The 20,043-nt window shown below is 35.1% G+C and overlaps 1 protein-coding gene across 1 annotated transcript in view; it reads left to right on the plus strand.

Annotated features, from left to right (window-relative positions):
• Positions 1–20,043, plus strand: part of LOC106878210 (ubiquitin carboxyl-terminal hydrolase MINDY-3) — a 46,173-nt gene that overhangs the window by 3,836 nt on the left and 22,294 nt on the right. Inside the window, exons 2-3 of the mRNA XM_014927355.3 lie at positions 11,720–11,863; positions 17,300–17,507. Coding sequence (XP_014782841.1) covers positions 11,720–11,863; positions 17,300–17,507 — 352 coding nt within the window. The remainder of the gene's footprint in view (positions 1–11,719; positions 11,864–17,299; positions 17,508–20,043) is intronic.

Consider the following 20,043-nt stretch of genomic DNA (forward strand, 5'->3'; position numbering starts at 1 on the left):
CCCTGATCCTGAAGTTGCTAACTACTAGAGAGAGAGAGTTAATATATTTATACATACAAAGGTGGCAAGCTGGCAGAATTATTAGCATGCAAGGCAGAATGCTTAATAGTATCTCATCTGTCTTTACATTCTGAGTTCAAATTCTGCTGAGATCAACTTTGCCTTTCATCATTTCGGGATTGATAAAATAAAGTACAAGTCAGTGATACTGACTAACCTCCACTCCTTAACGTTGCTGGCCTTGAATCTAAATCAGAAACAATTGTCATTGTTGTCTGATTATTAAACACTGGATCTTTTGCGTGCTACTTCAGAATCAAGACATTTCAAAAACATCTCCATAATTGTTTTATCTGTCACACTGTATTCAGAATGAATTACTGATTACTCTGTAAGGTCTGCATGTGGTAGCTCCTTTTCATCCCATGGATTCTCCATGCTCAATAGTCTCTCATAATAATAGTACATTTATGTCATTTGTCTCCCACAGCCATTGCAAATATGCCTTATTCAATTTGAATGTGTTTCTTCAACACACTATGCTGCAAAGCTCTTCCTTTTTCCCTCCAGTTGATGTCGATTTGAAAGCTGTTTTAGAATGTCATTATTTTGGCAGCTAGAGTATGTGCTAGTTTTAATTTTCATTCTATGATGATTTCACTTAGTGGTTTTGTGTTGGTTCTCATTAGAATGTATTCATTGGCTATGTGGTCTTGCCATTGTCAGAATCCTTCTCAAGCATCTTTTGTGAAACACATCTACCTTTCCGTTGATTTTCATGGTGCTCTTCCAAGTATCACTGGCATAGAGAACTTGGTAGAACTAAACTACTATAGAGCCAGGAATGTCATTTAGTTAGAAATATTTCGTTTAGGCTTTCTAAGTTATCAGCTAATTGTGTTGTTTTCGATAATGAAGCTTTAAATAGGGCTGGTTTTAAAGATAAGGTTTATTATGTTAAACCTGAATTTGGTGAGGTTAGAGTAGATAGGGATGTTAGGAATAATAAGGTTAGGTTGGTTAGGAAGTAATAATAAAAAAATTTATGATCATAGATATACTCGTAATAATGTCATGCGTAATTCTAAATGTTTTAGGTATTTTGCAAAAGGCTTTAATAATATTAATAATGGTTATCTTTGGTTTATTTTACCATTTGGTAAAAATATTAAGTCGAATTTGGTAGCTCAGTTTAGGGAGATAATTAGTAAGCATTTCCCTGCAAATTCACGTTACGGTAAAATTATTAATACGCATAGTGTTAGGTTTGGTTTTTCCAATACTAAGAACCTAGAGCAGATTATTGCAGCACATAATTCTAAAGTTCTTAAGACAGGCATGAATGGAATGAATAGGGATGAGGACCCTCACTTCGGTAATAATATTATAGGTTCTAAGATTGACGTAACTGAGATTAATCCCAGGAGGTTAAGGTTTGAGGTTTCGAACGTGAGATTAAGGAATATAGTGTATCAGTGTAAGGTTAAGAGCGATACAGATGTTAGTGTTTATGTGGGTTGTTCTTCGGATAAGATTTGTAGGAGAATTTCTTGTCACTTTGATACGTTTAGAGATAGGAGTAAAATAGCTAGTACTAGTCTTAGTAGGTTTATTTGGGGGTTAAAAGAACAAAATAAGAATTTTTCGTTAGAATGGTCTATTATTGGGAGGAATTTCACTTACGATAAGGGTAGTAGTTATTGCAACTTGTGCAATCTTGAGTTGTTTTTTATTCTATTTTCAAAGCATAAACTAATTAATAAACTAACATATAATGGGTTCAGATGTGTTCATGTTCGGAAACATACTTATTTTTGGTTTAGATAATTTCATTGTTTATTTTCTCCTATAGCTGAATTTTGTTATGATCGGGTATTAGGGTCTGGGTTTTTAGTATTTTTAGTTCTGCTATTGCTCTATTTACTTATTCGTACATCCGTTCATATACATGTGCAAGTGTATATACATATGCATGGGTATACGTGGAAAAATGTGTGTATATATGTGTATGTATGTGTGTATATATGTATATGGGTATGTGTATGTATATGTATGTATGTGTGTATGTATGTTTATGTATATATATTTATGTGTATATATGTATATATATATATATATATATATATATGTATGTGTGATGTTTTGTATGTGTATATACGTATATGTATGTATATGTGTATATATATGTTTATATATGTGTATATATATGTATGTATGTACGTATATGTGTGTGTGTGTATGTATATCATCGTTCATCGTTTAACGTCCGCTTTCCATGCTAGCATGGGTTGGACGATTTGACTGAGGACTGGTGCAACCAGATGGCTACACCAGGCTCCAATCTAATTTGGCAGAGTTTCTACAGCTGGATGCCCTTCCTAACGCCAACCACTCAGAGAGTGTAGTGGGTGCTTTTACGTGTCACCCGCACGAAAACGGCCACGCTCGAAATGGTGTCTTTTATGTGCCACCCGCACAAGAGTCGTGTGTGTGTGATGTTTTGTATGTACATGTATATATATGTATATATGTATGTGTGTATGGTGTTTTGTATGTGTATATGTATATATAATTTTATAATATATTTAAAACAGTTTTTTTAATATATTGTTATATATATATATATATATATATATATATATATATATATGTATGTGGATGTATGTGCGTGTGTGTGTATAAGTGTGTGTGTGTGTATGTGTTTGTATGTGTTTATGGCTTGTGAATTTTGCTTGTTTGTGTATGCATGTGAGCGTGCACGTGTGTGCGAGCATGAACGTGTGTGTGTGTGTATACGGGCGCACACGCGGATGCGTGCATGTAGGTAATAGCGTTCTTTTTGCTAAAACTTTAAAAATTTTGTTCCGTTTTTGTAATTATGAAATTTTTTCGCCATGAGCGGTTTGTATTTTTAAACCGAATGTAGTTTTCTGGTGTTATATTTATTTCTGAAGATGTGTAAAGAAATTTTGATTTATTAATGAATTCTTTATACTGAAATATATATTGAAGAAGATAAATATGTTCATTTGAATATGTACGTTTTTGCGTCGTAACTCCTTTATTAATATAACCAAAAGGATCGATTCTTGAAGAGTCTACATACCTTCACCGTCATTTTTTTTCTGCTATTTTGGTAATGATTTTTTGAGTTAGCTTACCAATTATTTTTGTTGGTAGTTAATTTATAATATATTGATATATATATGGCGGTGCCCCAGCATGGCCACAGCTCATGAGCTGAAACTAGATAAAATGAAAATGAAATATGTGTGTGTGTGTGTGTGTGTGCGCATATATATATATATATATATATATATATATATATATATAAGCAGGTATATAGATATGTATATGTTGATATGTATATGTTGATATGTATATATAGTTACGTATATCTTTGTGTGAATATGTATGGAAATGTATATATATGTGTGTATGTATGTATATACATATATATATATATATGTATATATATATACGTATATATCATCATCATCATCATCATTTAACGTCTGCTTTCCATGCTAGCATGGGTTGGACGATTTGACTGAGGACTGCCAAACCGGATGGCTGCACCAGGCTCCAATCTGATCTGGCAGAGTTTCTACAGCTGGATGCCTTTCCGAGCGTCAACCACTCTGAGAGTGCAGTGGGTACTTTTACGTGCCACCGGCACGAAGGCCAGTCTGGCAGTACTGGCAATGGCCACACTCAAATGCTGTTTTTTACGTGCCACCTGCACAGGAGTCAGTCCAGCAGCACTGGCAACAACCTCACTCAAATGTCTTGTTCACGTGCCAGTAAGGTGATGCTGGTAACGATCACGCTCAAATGGTGCTTTTTACGTGCCATATATATATATATACAGTGTGTCATGTGAATTTATGAAAAGATATCCCGTAAAACTCAACAAATTTGTGAACAATGGAGAAGAGATGTTGAAATTTAAGAGAATTTTAATCCATGCATGCAATCATTTCAAACAGCGATATTAAAATCATACAAATTTAATTCAACTAAATATATTGCTGTTATCCTCAGTGCAAGAAGTATAAACAAAAAATTATTATGAAGGACTTGATACAGGAAATATCAGGGAATGATTTTGGACATTCATATTTATGCTTATTTGAAATTCGAGCATTATAACAACTAATGTGAGGTATAAACTAAAACTAAGGCAACTAACTGTTATTTGAAAATATAAGTGTAAAAGGTTATATGAGACATTCCATCTATAGCAGAGTATGGAAATAAGTTGTTCTAACTCCAAATAAGTCGTATATACGGAAGAAGTTTAATAGAGATATCCAATGGAAAAGCATAGTTATGTTTGAATTGGGATATGACCTGACAGTTAAAAGTCAATACTAGGTGTGGAGTCATAGCCCAACTTGGTAGGGAGAGAGTTAGCTTAGATGGGATGCAGTTTGGTTTTGTGCTTGGAAGATGCTATATTTCTGGTAAGGCAGCAGCAGGAGAAATACATAGCCAAAAATAAACCTCTGTACTTGGCTGTTGTTGATTTGGAGAAAGCTTTGACAGGGTCCCCCGATCCCTTATCCAGTGGTCAATGCAGAGACTAGGGATTGACGAATGGTTGGTGAAAGCTGTACAAGCTATGTATAGGGATGCTACCAGTAAGGTGAGGGTTGGCAATGAGTACAGTGAAGAATTCAGGGTACAAGTAAGGGTTCACCAAGGATTGGTACTCAGCTCCCTCTTTTTTATGGTAGTCCTCCAGGCAATAACAGAGGAATTCAAGGCAGGCTGCCCCTGAGAGCTCCTCTATGCTGATGACCTTGCTCTTATAGCTGAATCACTACCTGAACTAGAGAAGTTGCAGGCATGGAAGCAAAGTCTACAATCAAAGGGCCTTAGAGTTAACCTTGCAAAAATCAAAGTCGTAGTGTGTAGGAAGGCAGACAAATCACAAATGCCTTCAGGTAGTTGGCCCTGCTTAATTTGTAGAAAAGGTGTAGGTAGAAACGCCATAAGATGCACCCAGTGTAAACTGTGGACACATAAAAGGTGCAGCAATATAAAGGGAAGGTTAACAGGGAAACTAGCTTTCATATGCAGAATATGCACAGGTACAATAAATGCTGAAAATGGGCAGAAAATAGACTCCATCAATTGCCAGGTGGGGAGGTGACCGAGAGTGTAGCTGTGAGAATAAGATTAGGATGGGAAAAGTTCAGAGAGCTTATACCCCTGCTGACAACAAAAGGCCCCTCTCTCAGAGTGAAAGGCAGATTGTATGATGTCTGTGAGCAAACAGCTATGCTGCATAGCAGTGAAACATGGGCTGTGACAGCTAAGAACATGTGTAGGCTTGAAAGAAATGAAGCCAGGATGTACACTGTCAGTGTGCATGTTCGACAGAGTGTAGGCATCTTGAGAGGGAAGTTAGGCATAAGAGGCATCAGATGTGGTGTGCAAGAGAGACAACTGTGTTAGCATGGTCATCTGATGCATATGGATGAGGACAGCTGTGTAAAGAAGTGCCAATCTCTAACTGTGGATGGAACCTGTAGTAGAGGTAGATCCAGGAAGACATGGAATGAGATAGTGAAGCATGATCTTCGAATTTTGAGCATCACAGAGGCAACAACTAGTGACCAAGACCTTTGGTGATGTGCTGTGCTTGAGAGGATCCGTCAAGCCAAATGTACCCGTGCTGGTGGCATGTAAAGAACACCTTTTGAGCATTGGGAATGATAGAGGCAAAGTGGCTGAGTTTCTTTTGAGTGTTGGGCCTCATGGAAACAATGACTGAGATCTTTGGCATTATGACGTGCTTGAGAAGACCCATCAAGCCAAGCAAAATCACAGTCATGGCAGATACCTGTGTCACACTAATTGGTACCTGTTCCGGTGGCATGTAAAAGCACCCCAGTGTCACGCAAATGGCAACCTTGCTGGTGGCACGTACAAACACCCATTACACTCTTGGAGTGGTTGGCATTAGGAAGGGCATCCAGCCATAGAAAACCATGCCAAATCAGACTGGAGTCTGGTGCAGCCTTCCATCGTGCCAGCCCGGTCAAACAAGAGTGCAAAAAGTATTAGTCGAAGGAAAATGCTGTAGCAGAGCGAGGGTGACTTATATCAGGGAGGGTGAGAACAATGTTATGTAAGTGAGAAATATTGAGTGGCAATGAGATGATAACGTTAATACAGCTGTCATAAACATGCAACACTGCATACATACTTTCGTAAATACATAGATGCAACGCACACACAGAGAAAGGTGGGTGTGAGGAATACATAGCTTTAAGGAAAAAGGAGGTAGGTGGCTTTCTGATGTCTATCACGAAAAAAACACTCACACAGACACACATACATACATACATACATATATATATATATATATATATATATATATATATATCTATATATATATATATATATATATATATATATATATATATATATACATACATACATACATACATACATACATCTACTATGTCCCATTTTAAACTTGTAATTACTTATGTGTACATTTGTGAGTGTGTGTGTGTGTATGACATATAACTATCTATCTCTCTCTACTTTTGTAGGGTCTTCCCTGTTGCTGTCACATATTGTAAGATTTTAAAATTATATCAAAATTTTCAAATTTGGTATATTGAAATAATTTTCCACATTAAATCTGATTTTGTTAGTTATTTGTCCCAGAAAAATTGCAGTAAAATGTTACTGAGGTTTAAAGTTAAATCAATTTTACCTAATCAGAAAATAAGATTTGGAAGCTGGCATTTTCTACATAATAGCTGGCATTTTCTGCTTGATAGCTGTCTATCACAAAATGAAAGCAAAATCATTAGGAGGAAGAATTTTTATTAAACAAACCAAAACAAAACATTATGGCGACCAAAGGTGTAAGAACTTCTGAAGTTTTAATGAATAAAGTCACGTGAAATGGTTGAATAAATATGTAAATAATTTAAAAAGGAAAAAAATCTTCAACCAAGTGTTTTGCAAAAAAATTGCACAAATCTGTCCTGATCAAGAAGCCTATCTGTCGGGGAAGGCATGGTCTGATGACAAAAATTTATATAAGACATTCTATTGTAAAAATTGCTAGTATATATCTTAATATATAAAGCTGAAGTTGTGTGTCTGTGTGAAGCCTTTTTAAAAGTTTATAGAAATCCACATTTTCCTCTTTTTTGTAAAAAATTTTACATCAATGGAATTTTCTCGATCTGAACTTTCCAGTGCAGTAATTAGATTTTTAAAATTCCGTTTACTTTGTGTGATTTAAGGGAGATTTGGCTGTTGTTTCTAGCAACTTTTATATTTCTTCCCTTCTACCTGGACGGGCGTTCTTACACACGCACTCAACATAAAAACATAGAGAGTAAGAGTAAAAAGAGGGAGAGAGAGAGAGAAAGTGATACATACATAGTCATAGATTAAACTTTCTTCTCAGTTCTCTTTACCTATTTTTCATAACATTGATACGTAAAAACACACACAACCACACATACGTAATCTGTGACAACAACATACACATTGCTCCCGTTCTCTATCTCCCCCTCTTCCTCTCTCGCTCTCTCAAACGCATACACGTACAAGTAAACACAATCATTCACGTTCGTCAATGTGGCATAACTACAGAGTTGTACCCACCAAATTTGGAAGGTCATAACTTTGAGAAAAATGAATATTCTTTTATGAAATTTTCTATGCATATATTATTTATTATGTAGATTCTGAATATACAAAAATTTTCGGTGAAAGTGTTTTGGGAGGGGGTGGGGAACAATTTTCGGAAATTCCACTTAAATTCCTCTTAACTTCCAGGAAAATGAATATTTTTTCGTGAAATTTTCTACAAATATACCTTGATGTATGTACATTTCGAGCATGTAGGAATTTTGAAGGAAACAACTGCAGGTTATTTTTGAGAAGTGTTCCCCACTCGGTGTTTCGGAGCAAGTCGTCCATATTTGTTTCATTTTTCTCTATTATGTGCGTAAGTGCATCCATAGACTTCTAATGAAGTAATAGGCAGTGAAGAGAAACCGTCATAAGAAAAATTTTAACTACCTCTATTCCTTTCTCCCCCTCTCTCTACCTCTTCCTCTCTCGCTCCTTCAAACGCATACACGTGCAAGTACACAATCATTCAGTAAAATATAACTCATGTTCGTCAATGTTTTATAAATATACCACAATTTTCACTAGGGTGTTAGGGTTAGGGTTTTAGGGTCAGGGTTAGGGTTTAGGGTTAGGGTTAGGATTAGTGTTACAGTTACGGTTTAAGGATCAGGGTTAGGGTTTAGGGTTACGGTTAAGGTTAGGATTAATGTTACGGTTACAGTTTTAGGGTCAGGGTTAGGGTTTAGGGTTAATGTTAGGGTTAGTGTTAGGATTAGGGTTAGGTAATTGTGCGGGTGTTAATCTGAAAAATTACAGATATGTGAAAAGTACCGACCCTGCCATCTATTATAACTTTTGTTGTTCTGCTTAATATATACATAGATTATGCCTCCAAAGAAGAGAGTTTGCTGGGGAAAGAAAGCAACCGGTTTAAAATGACAGCAACAGACTGCAGCAATTCACCACATTCCAGAAGCTACTTTGAACATAATGCAAAATGGTGCATCAATATCTTCTGCCTAATCTGATAGAATTGTGGCAAAACTGTGTAGCAACAGATCGCCAGCAATTGCTTCATTACAAATTTCCGTCCTAGCTCCTGCGAAAAGGGATTATCCTGCTATGTATAATCAGGGTAGCACAAAAACTTGTTTTGCACAAGCATTTGTATAGCCGATTAGATGGATGAAATTTACGTACGCTTAATAATGTTACGCAAAACAGCCTTCAGACTTTCCCTATTAATTTCATTGTCTTTTGAATTATGAACATATTTACATCATAAGGGTTTTTTCGTTGTAAGACTTTCTTTTTTAGTTGATTTTCACCTAGCAAGACTTATCGTAGATGGCGTAATAAGTCACACCCGGACAACGTCAGGTTATACTGCTAGTATATATATATATATATATATATATATATATATATCTGTCTTCTGTCTCTTCCTTCTTCTGTCTCACTTTATTTTTCTTTCTAACCCCCTTTCTATGTGTTTCATGTATTTTTCTCTAGAGAGAAAAGAGGTAGAGATAGTGAGAGAGATAGAAACATAGATAGGGGCATATAGACAGAGAGAAAGCAGAGGTCTGGCAGCAACTTCAAAGGAATAAATGTAATGTATGAACTTAGAGAAAATTTGAGATGGACTGATAGGTGGAGTATTTTTTCACTCTATAAAAAGCATTACGTTGAAATAGACAGTACATGGATTGCTAGAAATACACCACCGACTTAGCACCTTCTTATTCTGTTTTCAGAAAATAAATGCACAGTTATTTGCAGAATAGTCAAATTCACTTAAATGACACAGAAAACCTGAAATATTATCAGTTTTATTTAGTGTTTTCAGTGGTCAACATCCAGACAAACAAACTTTGCTTTTTATCAGGATATAGATAGTGTTACGATCAGACAAATTATAATGTAAGAAAAAGGGGTAAACTTCTGATCGCAACAACAAAGTATTCAAACAGGGAAGTAAATGTTCATAGATGGAGATTATGTCCAGTCTCAATTCTTTCAAGGTAGGTGGTGAACGGTCCGACCCGTATGCAGCTCCGTCTCTCGTTTTTCGTACTATTATAGGGTATACATAACAATAGATAAGATCTATGCATGTATGTATGTATGCATGTGGTTCCCTATAGTGATGGTCATTACTCATCATCAGCATTTAACATCCATGTTCCATGCTGGCACATTGAGTCCTCTTGATTTGAGGTTTTGTCTCTAGGATTGGAACCTCTTTTCTAATTTTACTGCAGATTCAGCTTCCTCAGTTGCCTCTAGATTACAGAGCAGGGTACCTTATCAAGGCCTTCTCAAGCCCAACAAAAGCCAAGTATCAGGACTTATTCTTGCAGTTGTCTTCCTAGGAAGATGACATCAGTAGTACTTCTTCCTGGCACAAAACCAAACTGCTTAGTGTATACATTAACTCTCTAATGTGCTGTTACTTGCTGTAAATATCTCTGTAACCTTCATAACCTAATCCAGTAGTTTAACATCTCTGTAGTTTGCACTCACTGATGTATCACCATTACCTTTGTAGCAGCTAGTGATTATATTGTCACCAGTCATAGGATATGACACCCTCCTGTGCTACCTCATCTACTATGCAGGTGGGCGGATCAAGTCTGTGTCTCAAAGATTTTATGCATCTTGTCATCCCACTCTGAAAATTCTCTCTAGAGGTCCCAATTTTCATGTCCATATTATTTTATTGCAACTTCCAAGATACTTGTTCTCAGTACCCTGGGGTATTGCTCCTATCTTTGCCCACTGAATACTGTGATCTCACTGCTAAATGTGAGGCAATCCAGCTATTATGCATCAAGGATGTTGCTTTTTTGCAATATCAGGCTTTCATTATGTGAAATATCTGAATGTTCTGAGATTCACCTCCTTGGATTGAAAAAGATAATTTGCTTTGAATCTTAAATTTTTGAGAGACTGGTACCAAATTTTGATACTGAAATGTAAAATTGTGCAGGAAGTTGTACTTTTTTCAGTCTTTGTCCAAATAAGATATTGCAATAGCTTAGGATTCAACAGACAAAAGCTTTTTAATACTGTTTCACAAAAGGAAATGTTTGGACATTCATCTATGTAAGACTACTGGTGAAGAACCGACTCACAATTGAAGAACAAAGGCTGCAATACACTAGCCTAACCCCAGCCTACTGTTTGTGATCAATAAAAAAAAATCTTCGTTTACAAAAAGTAGCCTCAGTGGATACCAAGTTCTAAACTACAATTCAAATAGTATTGTTTGGAGTTGAACACTAGAATTAAGCAATCTTCTGAGTGAGAAACAAAGTTTGGCCTCATTGTAGAAAAGTATTTCTGTTTGCACCATGTATGTTTAATTTTTCTAATGTTTATTGAGTAAATAAATGTCTCTGGATTTTTCTTTTGATTTTCAAGCATAATGGAAATTGCAGTGATTTCAAATTTTGTGATGTCATTTATTAATGATTATTTATTACTAATTTAATTTTTGATTTAATTTGAGAAAGAGGGTTTGAACTTGGGATAAAATCGTGATGTATTGAAGATTTCTTTTAAAAAAAGCCCCCAAAAAGCCCCATTAATTTACTGATATCTTTAAAAGTAGAATCTTTGCATGCTGGTGGGTTTATGAGAAGAATGTAATTATTGTAAAAAGAGAAATAGCTCTAATTTATTGGGCCTTACAAAACTTTTGAATGAAGGACATGAAATCATATCTTGGAATGCTTTTTCTAATGGGTGTTGTATAGCTTCCAAGTTACAGAGATTTGCTTGAGAACAAAATCAACTTTGAGACAAGAAATCAATGCCCAGAAATTGCTATTTTGTGAATATATGTGAAAACACCTATGCGTAATCAACTTACCTGTATTTATCCTACCTGAGATGTACAAAATGACCTGACTACTGTTAAAAAACCAACAATCATCAAATTTCATCCAAATTCATGCAGTAATTATATTTTTATAATATTTATACTGGACTAACTGCATTTCATCAAAATTTCTAGCTTCTAAAAGGATTGAGAGATTCATATAGAGAGTTGAACCATTATATATTACTTAAATATGTATTTTTGTCTTATTTCCAGGTTTTATGTTTAGTGAACATGAGGCTACAGCTTTGATTCAACTAGAAGGTGGTCCTTGTGCTGTGATAGCACCTGTTCAGACTTTTATTCTAAAACATGCTCTGTTTTGCTCTGAAGAAGCCAATGGTGACCTTAATGTTTCAGGTAAATCATTATCCTTCTCTTTGCTGAAGTTTGAAAATATTTTTAATTCACCTTATAAAGATATCTCTATATTTTCCCATTTTCTGGCTTCCTGCTATGTCTCTCTTTAATTCATTTGGTTTTCATGTTGGCTAACTTTAACTACTTACTGTTAATACTATCTCAAGGTTTTAACTTATATTGGGTAGGTAAGAAAGTAATTTCAGTATTTTAGTATGAAATAAAAGTAATTTTTTTTTTTTTTCAAACAAAGAATGTACTTTAATCAATTATACATTTTCTATTTTGTTCGATGACCTTTTGCCATCTTTCTGGCAACTTCATGATTCGCGCTCATAGAACTTTTGGTCCTTAGCCAAAAACTGAAGCAAATGTGATTTCAGGTCATCATCATTATTGAAAGTTTTGCCATTCAAAGAATTTTGCAAACTTCGAAATAAATGGTAATCTGATGGTGCAAGGTCAGGGCTTTATAGTGGATGTGACATCACTTCCCAACCGAGCTCCAATAATTTTTCATGAGTTAGCAAAGACGTATGTGGTCGAGCATTGTCATGATGGAACATGATTCCTTTATGATTTGCCAATTCTGGTTGTTTTTCTTTGATTGCTTCCTCCAGTTTCATTAGTTGTTGACAGTAAACATCTGAATTGATCGTTTGGTTCCTTGGAAGCAACTCAAAATACACAACACCTTTGTAATCCCACCAAATTGACAGCATGACCTTTTTTGATGCAATTCAGCTTTCGATGTGGTTCATGCTGGTTCATTATGCTTGGACCATGATCGTTTTTGATTGATATTATTATAGACAATCCATTTTTTCATCATTAGTGATAATTTGTTTCAAAAAATAGGTTGATTTCATTGCATTTGAGATGCATATTGCAAATATTGATTTGTTGGGTTAAGTGAATCTCTTTTAATTTATGTGGGACCCAAATATCGAGCTTCTTAATGAGTCCAAGACATTTTAAATGATTTTGAATTGGGTGTGATACATTTAACCTTTCTGCAATCTCTCACACAGTTGTATGACAATCAGATTCAATTATGGCTTTGATTTGGTCATCATCAACTTCAGTAGGTCGACCAGAATGTCGGTCATCTTAGAGTAAAAAATTTCCAGAACGGAATTTTTTAAACCATTTCTGATATGTGCGTTCTGTTAAGCAATCAACACCATAAACTTCACATATCTGTTTGTGAGCCTCTGCAGCTTTCTTGGCCTTCACAGAAATATAAAAAAGTAAGCTAAAAGTAATGACTATCAAATGTCAAAAGTATAAAAATCATAATATTTAAAGTCATTAAAAAAAAAATCCTTACTTTATTTGTGTAAAACGAAATTACTTTCTTGCCAACTCAAAACATTCCAACAATCCAATGCTTCCCTTTACATGTAATCAAAACTGTCTTTCTGCTGCCAACAGTAGAATAAATTCCAAATTATTAGCTGTTAACAACTTCCCAAAACTTTCACCTCCTCCTCTATAATCCTCACACCTGATATTGCAGTTTCAAATTAGCATAAGGGAGGATCCTTCTGCATACTGTTAACACACGCTGATCTGATTATGAGCCAGTGGTAGCCCTCAGCAGACAGCTAACACAATATTTTACCAGCCTAATCCACTCCACAGATAGCAACCATTGGATTTGAATCAGACAGTTAGAATGGGCTTTACTTATTCACTTACAACCAACATTACAAAGAAGCAAACATTAGATTAATTGGGAAAGTTTCTTTAACTTTTCTAATACATTCTTTAATGCATTTCTTGGTGAAATTTTATCCTAAGTTCAAGCCCTCTTTCTCAAATTAAATCCCTAGAAGATTAGAAACAAATAGCACTGCTTGTATGACTGTGACATTCATTTACATATATCGCACGATGTCAAGACATGGAAACACACTCACACTATCACAATATATATACACTTTGGAACCTTGGTTTACAAATCTATTTCATTCCTGAAGGTCATTGGTCACTTGAAATGTTCATAAACTGAAACTATTTTTCCCTTTGGAAATTCAAGAGAAGGCAACTGATCCTCTCCTGCTGATACTCTCAGCTTGTCACCAACCATTGTTGCCAGCTTATGTGTTTGTTACTTAAGACACTGTTTCTGACTCAAAATGTTTTATATTTGAAAAATTGTTTGTAAGTTGATTTGTTTGCAATGAGAGACATTCGTAAATTGGGGTTCCATTGTGTATATTATATATATCATCATCATTATAATGGCAACTTTTTCATGTATGCATGGGTCAGATAGGGCTTATTGAGGTAGTTTTTCTATTACTGGAATGCCCTTCTTGTCACCAACCCTCACCTGTTTCCAAGTGAGGTAATATTTCATCATGCCCAGACAGGATTTTGCAGAATATTGAAAATAAACAATATTCATTTAAGACAATTATACAATATGAAAACAAGGAGACACATACATACACAGACACACATACACTCTCTTTCTCTCTCTCTCTCTCTCTCATGCACATACACACACAGATACCCATGTACATGTTGAAAGTCTTCTAGACTGCAGTATTCGTCTTGAACAAGTTGTCACAGTTCTTGCCTAAAGATCTCAACGGTGTGAAACTTCAGGCACAAGATAAACATCCAGTTCCAATAAGCTGCCTATATATATATATATATATATATATATATATATATATATATATATATATATATATATATATATATATATATTGAAGAGGTTGCAAGAAGCAACAAAAATTTTAGAAAAAATACATAAATGAGTGGAAATTGAAATGGTGAGTGTGTTAATTAATAAGGCATTAAAACTGAATAACTCTCCCCTGACACAATAATATATATTTATATATATATATATATATATATATATATATCTATAATCATTTTGATATCAACTTGCCAATGTTTGCACAGGTCAGACAAGTGACAAGTATGTTAGGAAAGAATATTTTTTATGACTGGATACTCTTTCTGTTTCCAAACAGAGTAATAATTTCCCAGCTTCCAGTCTTTTGAACAGCAAACTACTTAGACATGCTTTATGATGGGTTGCATACAAGTTATACTGTCAGGAAGGCATTGATTACAAACTAGTAAACATGGGGGAAATACACACATACACATACGAGGGGGAGCTGAAAAGTTCCTGACTTTGGGTAAAAGAAAATTCGGGAGGATCAGTCAATTATGATTTCATTTAACATATTCCCCTTCTCAGTTTTACACACTTATTGCAGCACTCCTTCAGTTTTTCTAAGCTTTGTAAAAAGAACTCAGAAAGTTGGACCTCCAACCAGGCCTCTGTAGCAGCAATCACTTCCGAATTGGAGTGAAATTTCATTCCCTTGAGATGTTTCTTTAGTTGTGGAATAAGGTGTGTGATCTACCAATTCAAAGCCAAAGTTGCGTATTTTCCATCGAGTTTCATGTGCTGTGTGAACCGGTGTATTGTCTCTCAAGAAACAGGACACCATAGCGTTTCTGCTTTAAAACTCTGTGCATTTCTTCCAACAGAGACATGTAGTTTACAGAGGGGGAGCACTAAGCAGTGATAAGTGAAATTGCAATGTTATTATCAGTCTGAATATGCTTGATGCACATTTGAACTGGGGAACAAGCTGCTCACTGCGTTTTGCCACAGAGAATATATATCGCTTGTTGACAAATGGTGTGTATACACCTAGATCAGCTTGCAGCACCATCTATCTAAACTGTGAGATGTTAACATTTCGATTTTGCATTGATGGTGTGATCCTTTAGCAGGTATTTTATGAAGAGTACTCTGTCTTTGTCCCAGAACGCTGAAACCAGAATCTTTCCAGCTGACTTCTGAGTCCAAAACTTTTTGGGACGTGATAAACTGCTGTGATGCCATTCCATTGATTGCTACTGGGTCTGGATAACATAACGATGAAGCTAGTTTTCATCCATGATGAACCAGTCCAAAATTGCCTTTGATGTCATCACGTTGATGTGCTTCTGATCTATATTCAGGTATTTCAGCACCCATTTTGCAGAAAGCTTTCTCATGTCCAGAATGTTGTGAATAATGTAGCCAACTTTTTTTGCAGGAAATCCCCAGTCTCAGCTATGACTTTTGCTGAAATCTGACAGTCCTGGAGAATCATAACCTGCACGATATTGGCTTTGTTCTCTGTGGTCACAGAAGTTAGAATTTACAGCCTGTGTTTTTATCATCATAGCTTAGTTGTATATCTTAGAAATAAATTCTCAATGATATTTGTATGACTAATTTCAAATTTAGCAGTAGCCAATAAGTAAACTCAAATGGTGGGACTATTCTCACTTATTCAAGAAATCTCTCTTAGGAGTATAGCAAGTCAAAGTGAAATATTTCAAACTGGCTGTGACTGATTACTAAACTAGCACAGACTGAAAGAAAGATATTTAAAAAAAAAAAAGCAAGTATGGTCAGATTATTTGAGTTTGCTTATTGGTAATATTAAGTTTTAAACTAAAAGAGTTTGAAAGAGATACATATTATGGTAGGAAATTTATTTCTCACTCATACAGTTGTATTGCAAAGATGAAAGCACAAACCACAAAATAATGAAGTAAATTCTAATACCAGTCACTGAGTTTCAACTTTTAGCTCCTGCAACTGTGCTATTTGTTTTAGTTGAAATGTTCTTTAATGACTGAAAGATTATAGGAGAAAATATGGATTTATTTTTAACAATTGCATTGCTTTTGGTTTGCATACTTTCTGATGTATGTGATCCTTATCTGTCTTAAGAAAACTAAACTAGTTAACTTTTTCCTCACTTTCCATAGAGTTTCACTTTCCATGAATTATTCACATGTTGTATTTTTACTGCAATACTAAATGTATGTTTTATTAAATATATTAAACATATTACATATGATTTCCATATACATGCATACATATGTTCTACTTAATACTATGCAGTACATGAAAAGATATGTTGACATTTATCATAATGTATTTCACAGTACCAAACATTGCATCCAATGCAAATAGTATGCAGTGGAGTTAGGGACTCAACTTACATTCAGTACTTTTTATTACCAAAATTACCAAACCTTTCATGTAGCTAACTTTATGCTACTGTTAGCTCAAAGAAGACTAATTGGGGGATACTCAACAACAACACTCTACTTCAAACCATCTTTTCCACTAATCCTGTTCCCAATTCACTGCCTTGCTTTGTCCATCCTATTTGCCATTCTGATTGACACTTTCATGGTCAGATCTCCACTTTCCTTTCCTTAATTGCCCCTACTACCACGCTAGCCAGATTTTATTGGTTGTCCTTTCCATTTCTTTAGCAGAAGCTTTTCTACAATGATTTGCTTCCTTTCCAATTTTATTTCCACATTTTCACTACACTAACCATTTATTCTAGTAAACTTTCACTTTAATTTTTCTCTGTTGAATGTCTATAGAGGAGATGGCAATTACATTCCTATTCCATGGTTTATTTGAGATTCTGCTACAGCTAGCTAGCGACCACTACATTATTGTTACACTGGAGAAGAATGTGAACACTACCGTTAATGACAACAACACCCAAGAAGCTCTACAACAAGATAGTGGAGGTACTAATCCAAAGAGACCTAGAATGGATAAGGACAACTTCCATTCTTACTTAAGGTAATATATGATATCTATATTATATAACACATACAAACACACATTTATATATGACGATGTATATCAATATTTCTCAAACGTTTTTCAGCAAAGTTTCACAATACTTGGATACTTACTACCCAACTTTTATAGCCTTATGTAATACAGGTAGTAATTGTAGTTAAATTTAAAACCAATGCATTACTCATTGCCCCTTTCATGGCTTTTAATGTCCCCTTGGGAGAAACATGGGCAGCATATGCCTCCTTGAGAACCACTGATATACATCATCATTATCATATTAATGCCTACTTTTCCAAGCAAACTAATATTTTTCCTATCCTGGACATGTTAACAGAAGATGACAAACAAATGGCAGAGCTTATATGACTGTCTTGCTTGTTTGCAGTTAGTATATATCAAGGCATACAACACACACATACATTCATGTGTGTGTACACACATGTACATATCACAGGCTTCTTTTCCAGTTTTCCTGTGCCAAATTCACTGACAAGGCTTTAGTCACCTTGGGGCTATAATAGAAGACACTTACCCAAAGTACCTAGGCGTGCTTACAAAGTGAATTTCACCACTATACAGCTATGTCTGCTGTGCCTACATATATATATGAGGGGGTGCTGAAAAGTTTCTGTCTTTAAGGGTCTTGCAAAAGGCCTGGTTGGAGGCCCAACCTTCTGAGTTCTTTTACAGTACTTAGAAAAACTGAAGGATCACTGCAACAAGTGTGTGGATCTGAGAGGGGAATAGGTTGAATAGAATCGTAATTAACCAGTCCTCTTGTATTTTCTTTTTCCCAAACCCAGGAACTTTTTAGCACTCCTTCATATATACACACACACACACACACACATATTTATTTATGCAAATATACATGTATATAGTGCAAAAAATATAACATGATGACAAAGTGAAAAAAACAGTGTATTAGGTTTACAGTCAGGAAATAGGAAAAACTATAACAGTGGTTCCCAAACTATGAGTTGCGACCCACTGATGGGTCATGAACGGAATCCTAGTGGGTCGCAAAAAGTTATAAAATTACGCATTAACTTTAATTAACTGCTGTCTATCGAGATAGTTCAAGACTCATGTTTTCAATACCAGACTGGTTGTTTTATCAAGCAGTAGGCTTTTTTCATGAACTTAACAAATCAGAGGTGGTCATTTTCTCAAGTTATTTATTTGCACGTAATCGTAAAAAGGAAAAGTCTGTTTTTACCTATTTATAGAGAACTTTAACTAGGTGCAGTACAACACTAATCGAGCCGATAACAGTTACTGCTTCGAGGTTTTGTATTTGAGTTAATACCTGCCCATAGGGTATTGAGACAGTTATAAAACGTTTTGTTTCACATTTAATATAAATAGTAAAAAATTAAAATAAATAAGACAGTATGGATTTCACTAATAAGTTTATAAATTATTCAAAAAAGTATAGAAGTGATCACTAGGAGGCTATTAATTAGCCAATGAAATGATTGGAATAGACAGCAGCTAGATGGTAGATGGATCAATAGAGTCTATCTGATAAACAGTTTGAATAGCAGCACATCGATTGAAACAACGCTTATTATTAATTCTAAAGTGGCGCATGATCTCAAGCGTTGTATTTTAATTCTGTCAGATCTATCGGTAAGTCAAAATTGTCTATCTTTCTAAATTCGATTTTTTCGTATTTACTCAGTCCTTCATATTATGGATAACTGGTTAAAAAAGTCAGTTGAAGTTGATGACTACGAGTCTTCAGTGAATCGAAACGAAGAAAAGTCCAGTCAATCAAAACTAAGCCAGTCAAAGCGAAGAAAAGTATTGAGAAAGTATGATTATGAGTACTTAAAAATGAGATTTACATGGAATGGTGTTGAAGAAGATCCATGACCATGATGCATCATTTGTTAAGAACAACTTGCAAACGAGAGCATGCGTCCAAACAAATTGCATCGCCATATTGAGACTAAGCATTCCGAGTTAAAAGACAAGCCTCTCGATTTTTTTGAGCGAATGTTAACCAAGTTAAAGATAGGACAGAGCGTTATGCAACATTACACCAAAGTAAATGAAAAATCTTTGTATGTGTCTTACTTGATCAGTTTGAGAATCGCAAAAACTGGTAAGCCACACACAATTGGGGAGACTTTAGTTCTTCCAGCTATGAAAGATACAGTTAAAGTTTTCTTTGGTGATAAGAGTGAACAAGAAATTGAATCAATTCCTATTTCTAATAACACAGTCACGAGTAGAATCGATGAAATGTCTCAATGGGTAGAAAATCAAGTTATTGAATGGGTTCGTGGAAGTCTTTTTTTTTCTTTACCACTTGATGAATCTACTGACTTACAAGGTTTGTGCCAACTGCTTGTTTTTGTACAGTACATATGGAACTTTAAACCTCATGAAGATATGTTTTTCTGTGAACCAGTCAGTCGAAGTACCAGCGATGAAATTTTTAATACTGTTGATACTTATATCAGAGCAAAAGATCTTGATTGGCATAAATGTTTTGGAATATGTACGGACGGCGCATGGGCTATGT

This window comes from Octopus bimaculoides, chromosome 9 (genome assembly GCF_046866305.1).
Source record: "Octopus bimaculoides isolate indiv1 chromosome 9, ASM4686630v1, whole genome shotgun sequence".
NCBI classification, from domain to species: Eukaryota; Metazoa; Mollusca; class Cephalopoda; order Octopoda; family Octopodidae; genus Octopus; species Octopus bimaculoides.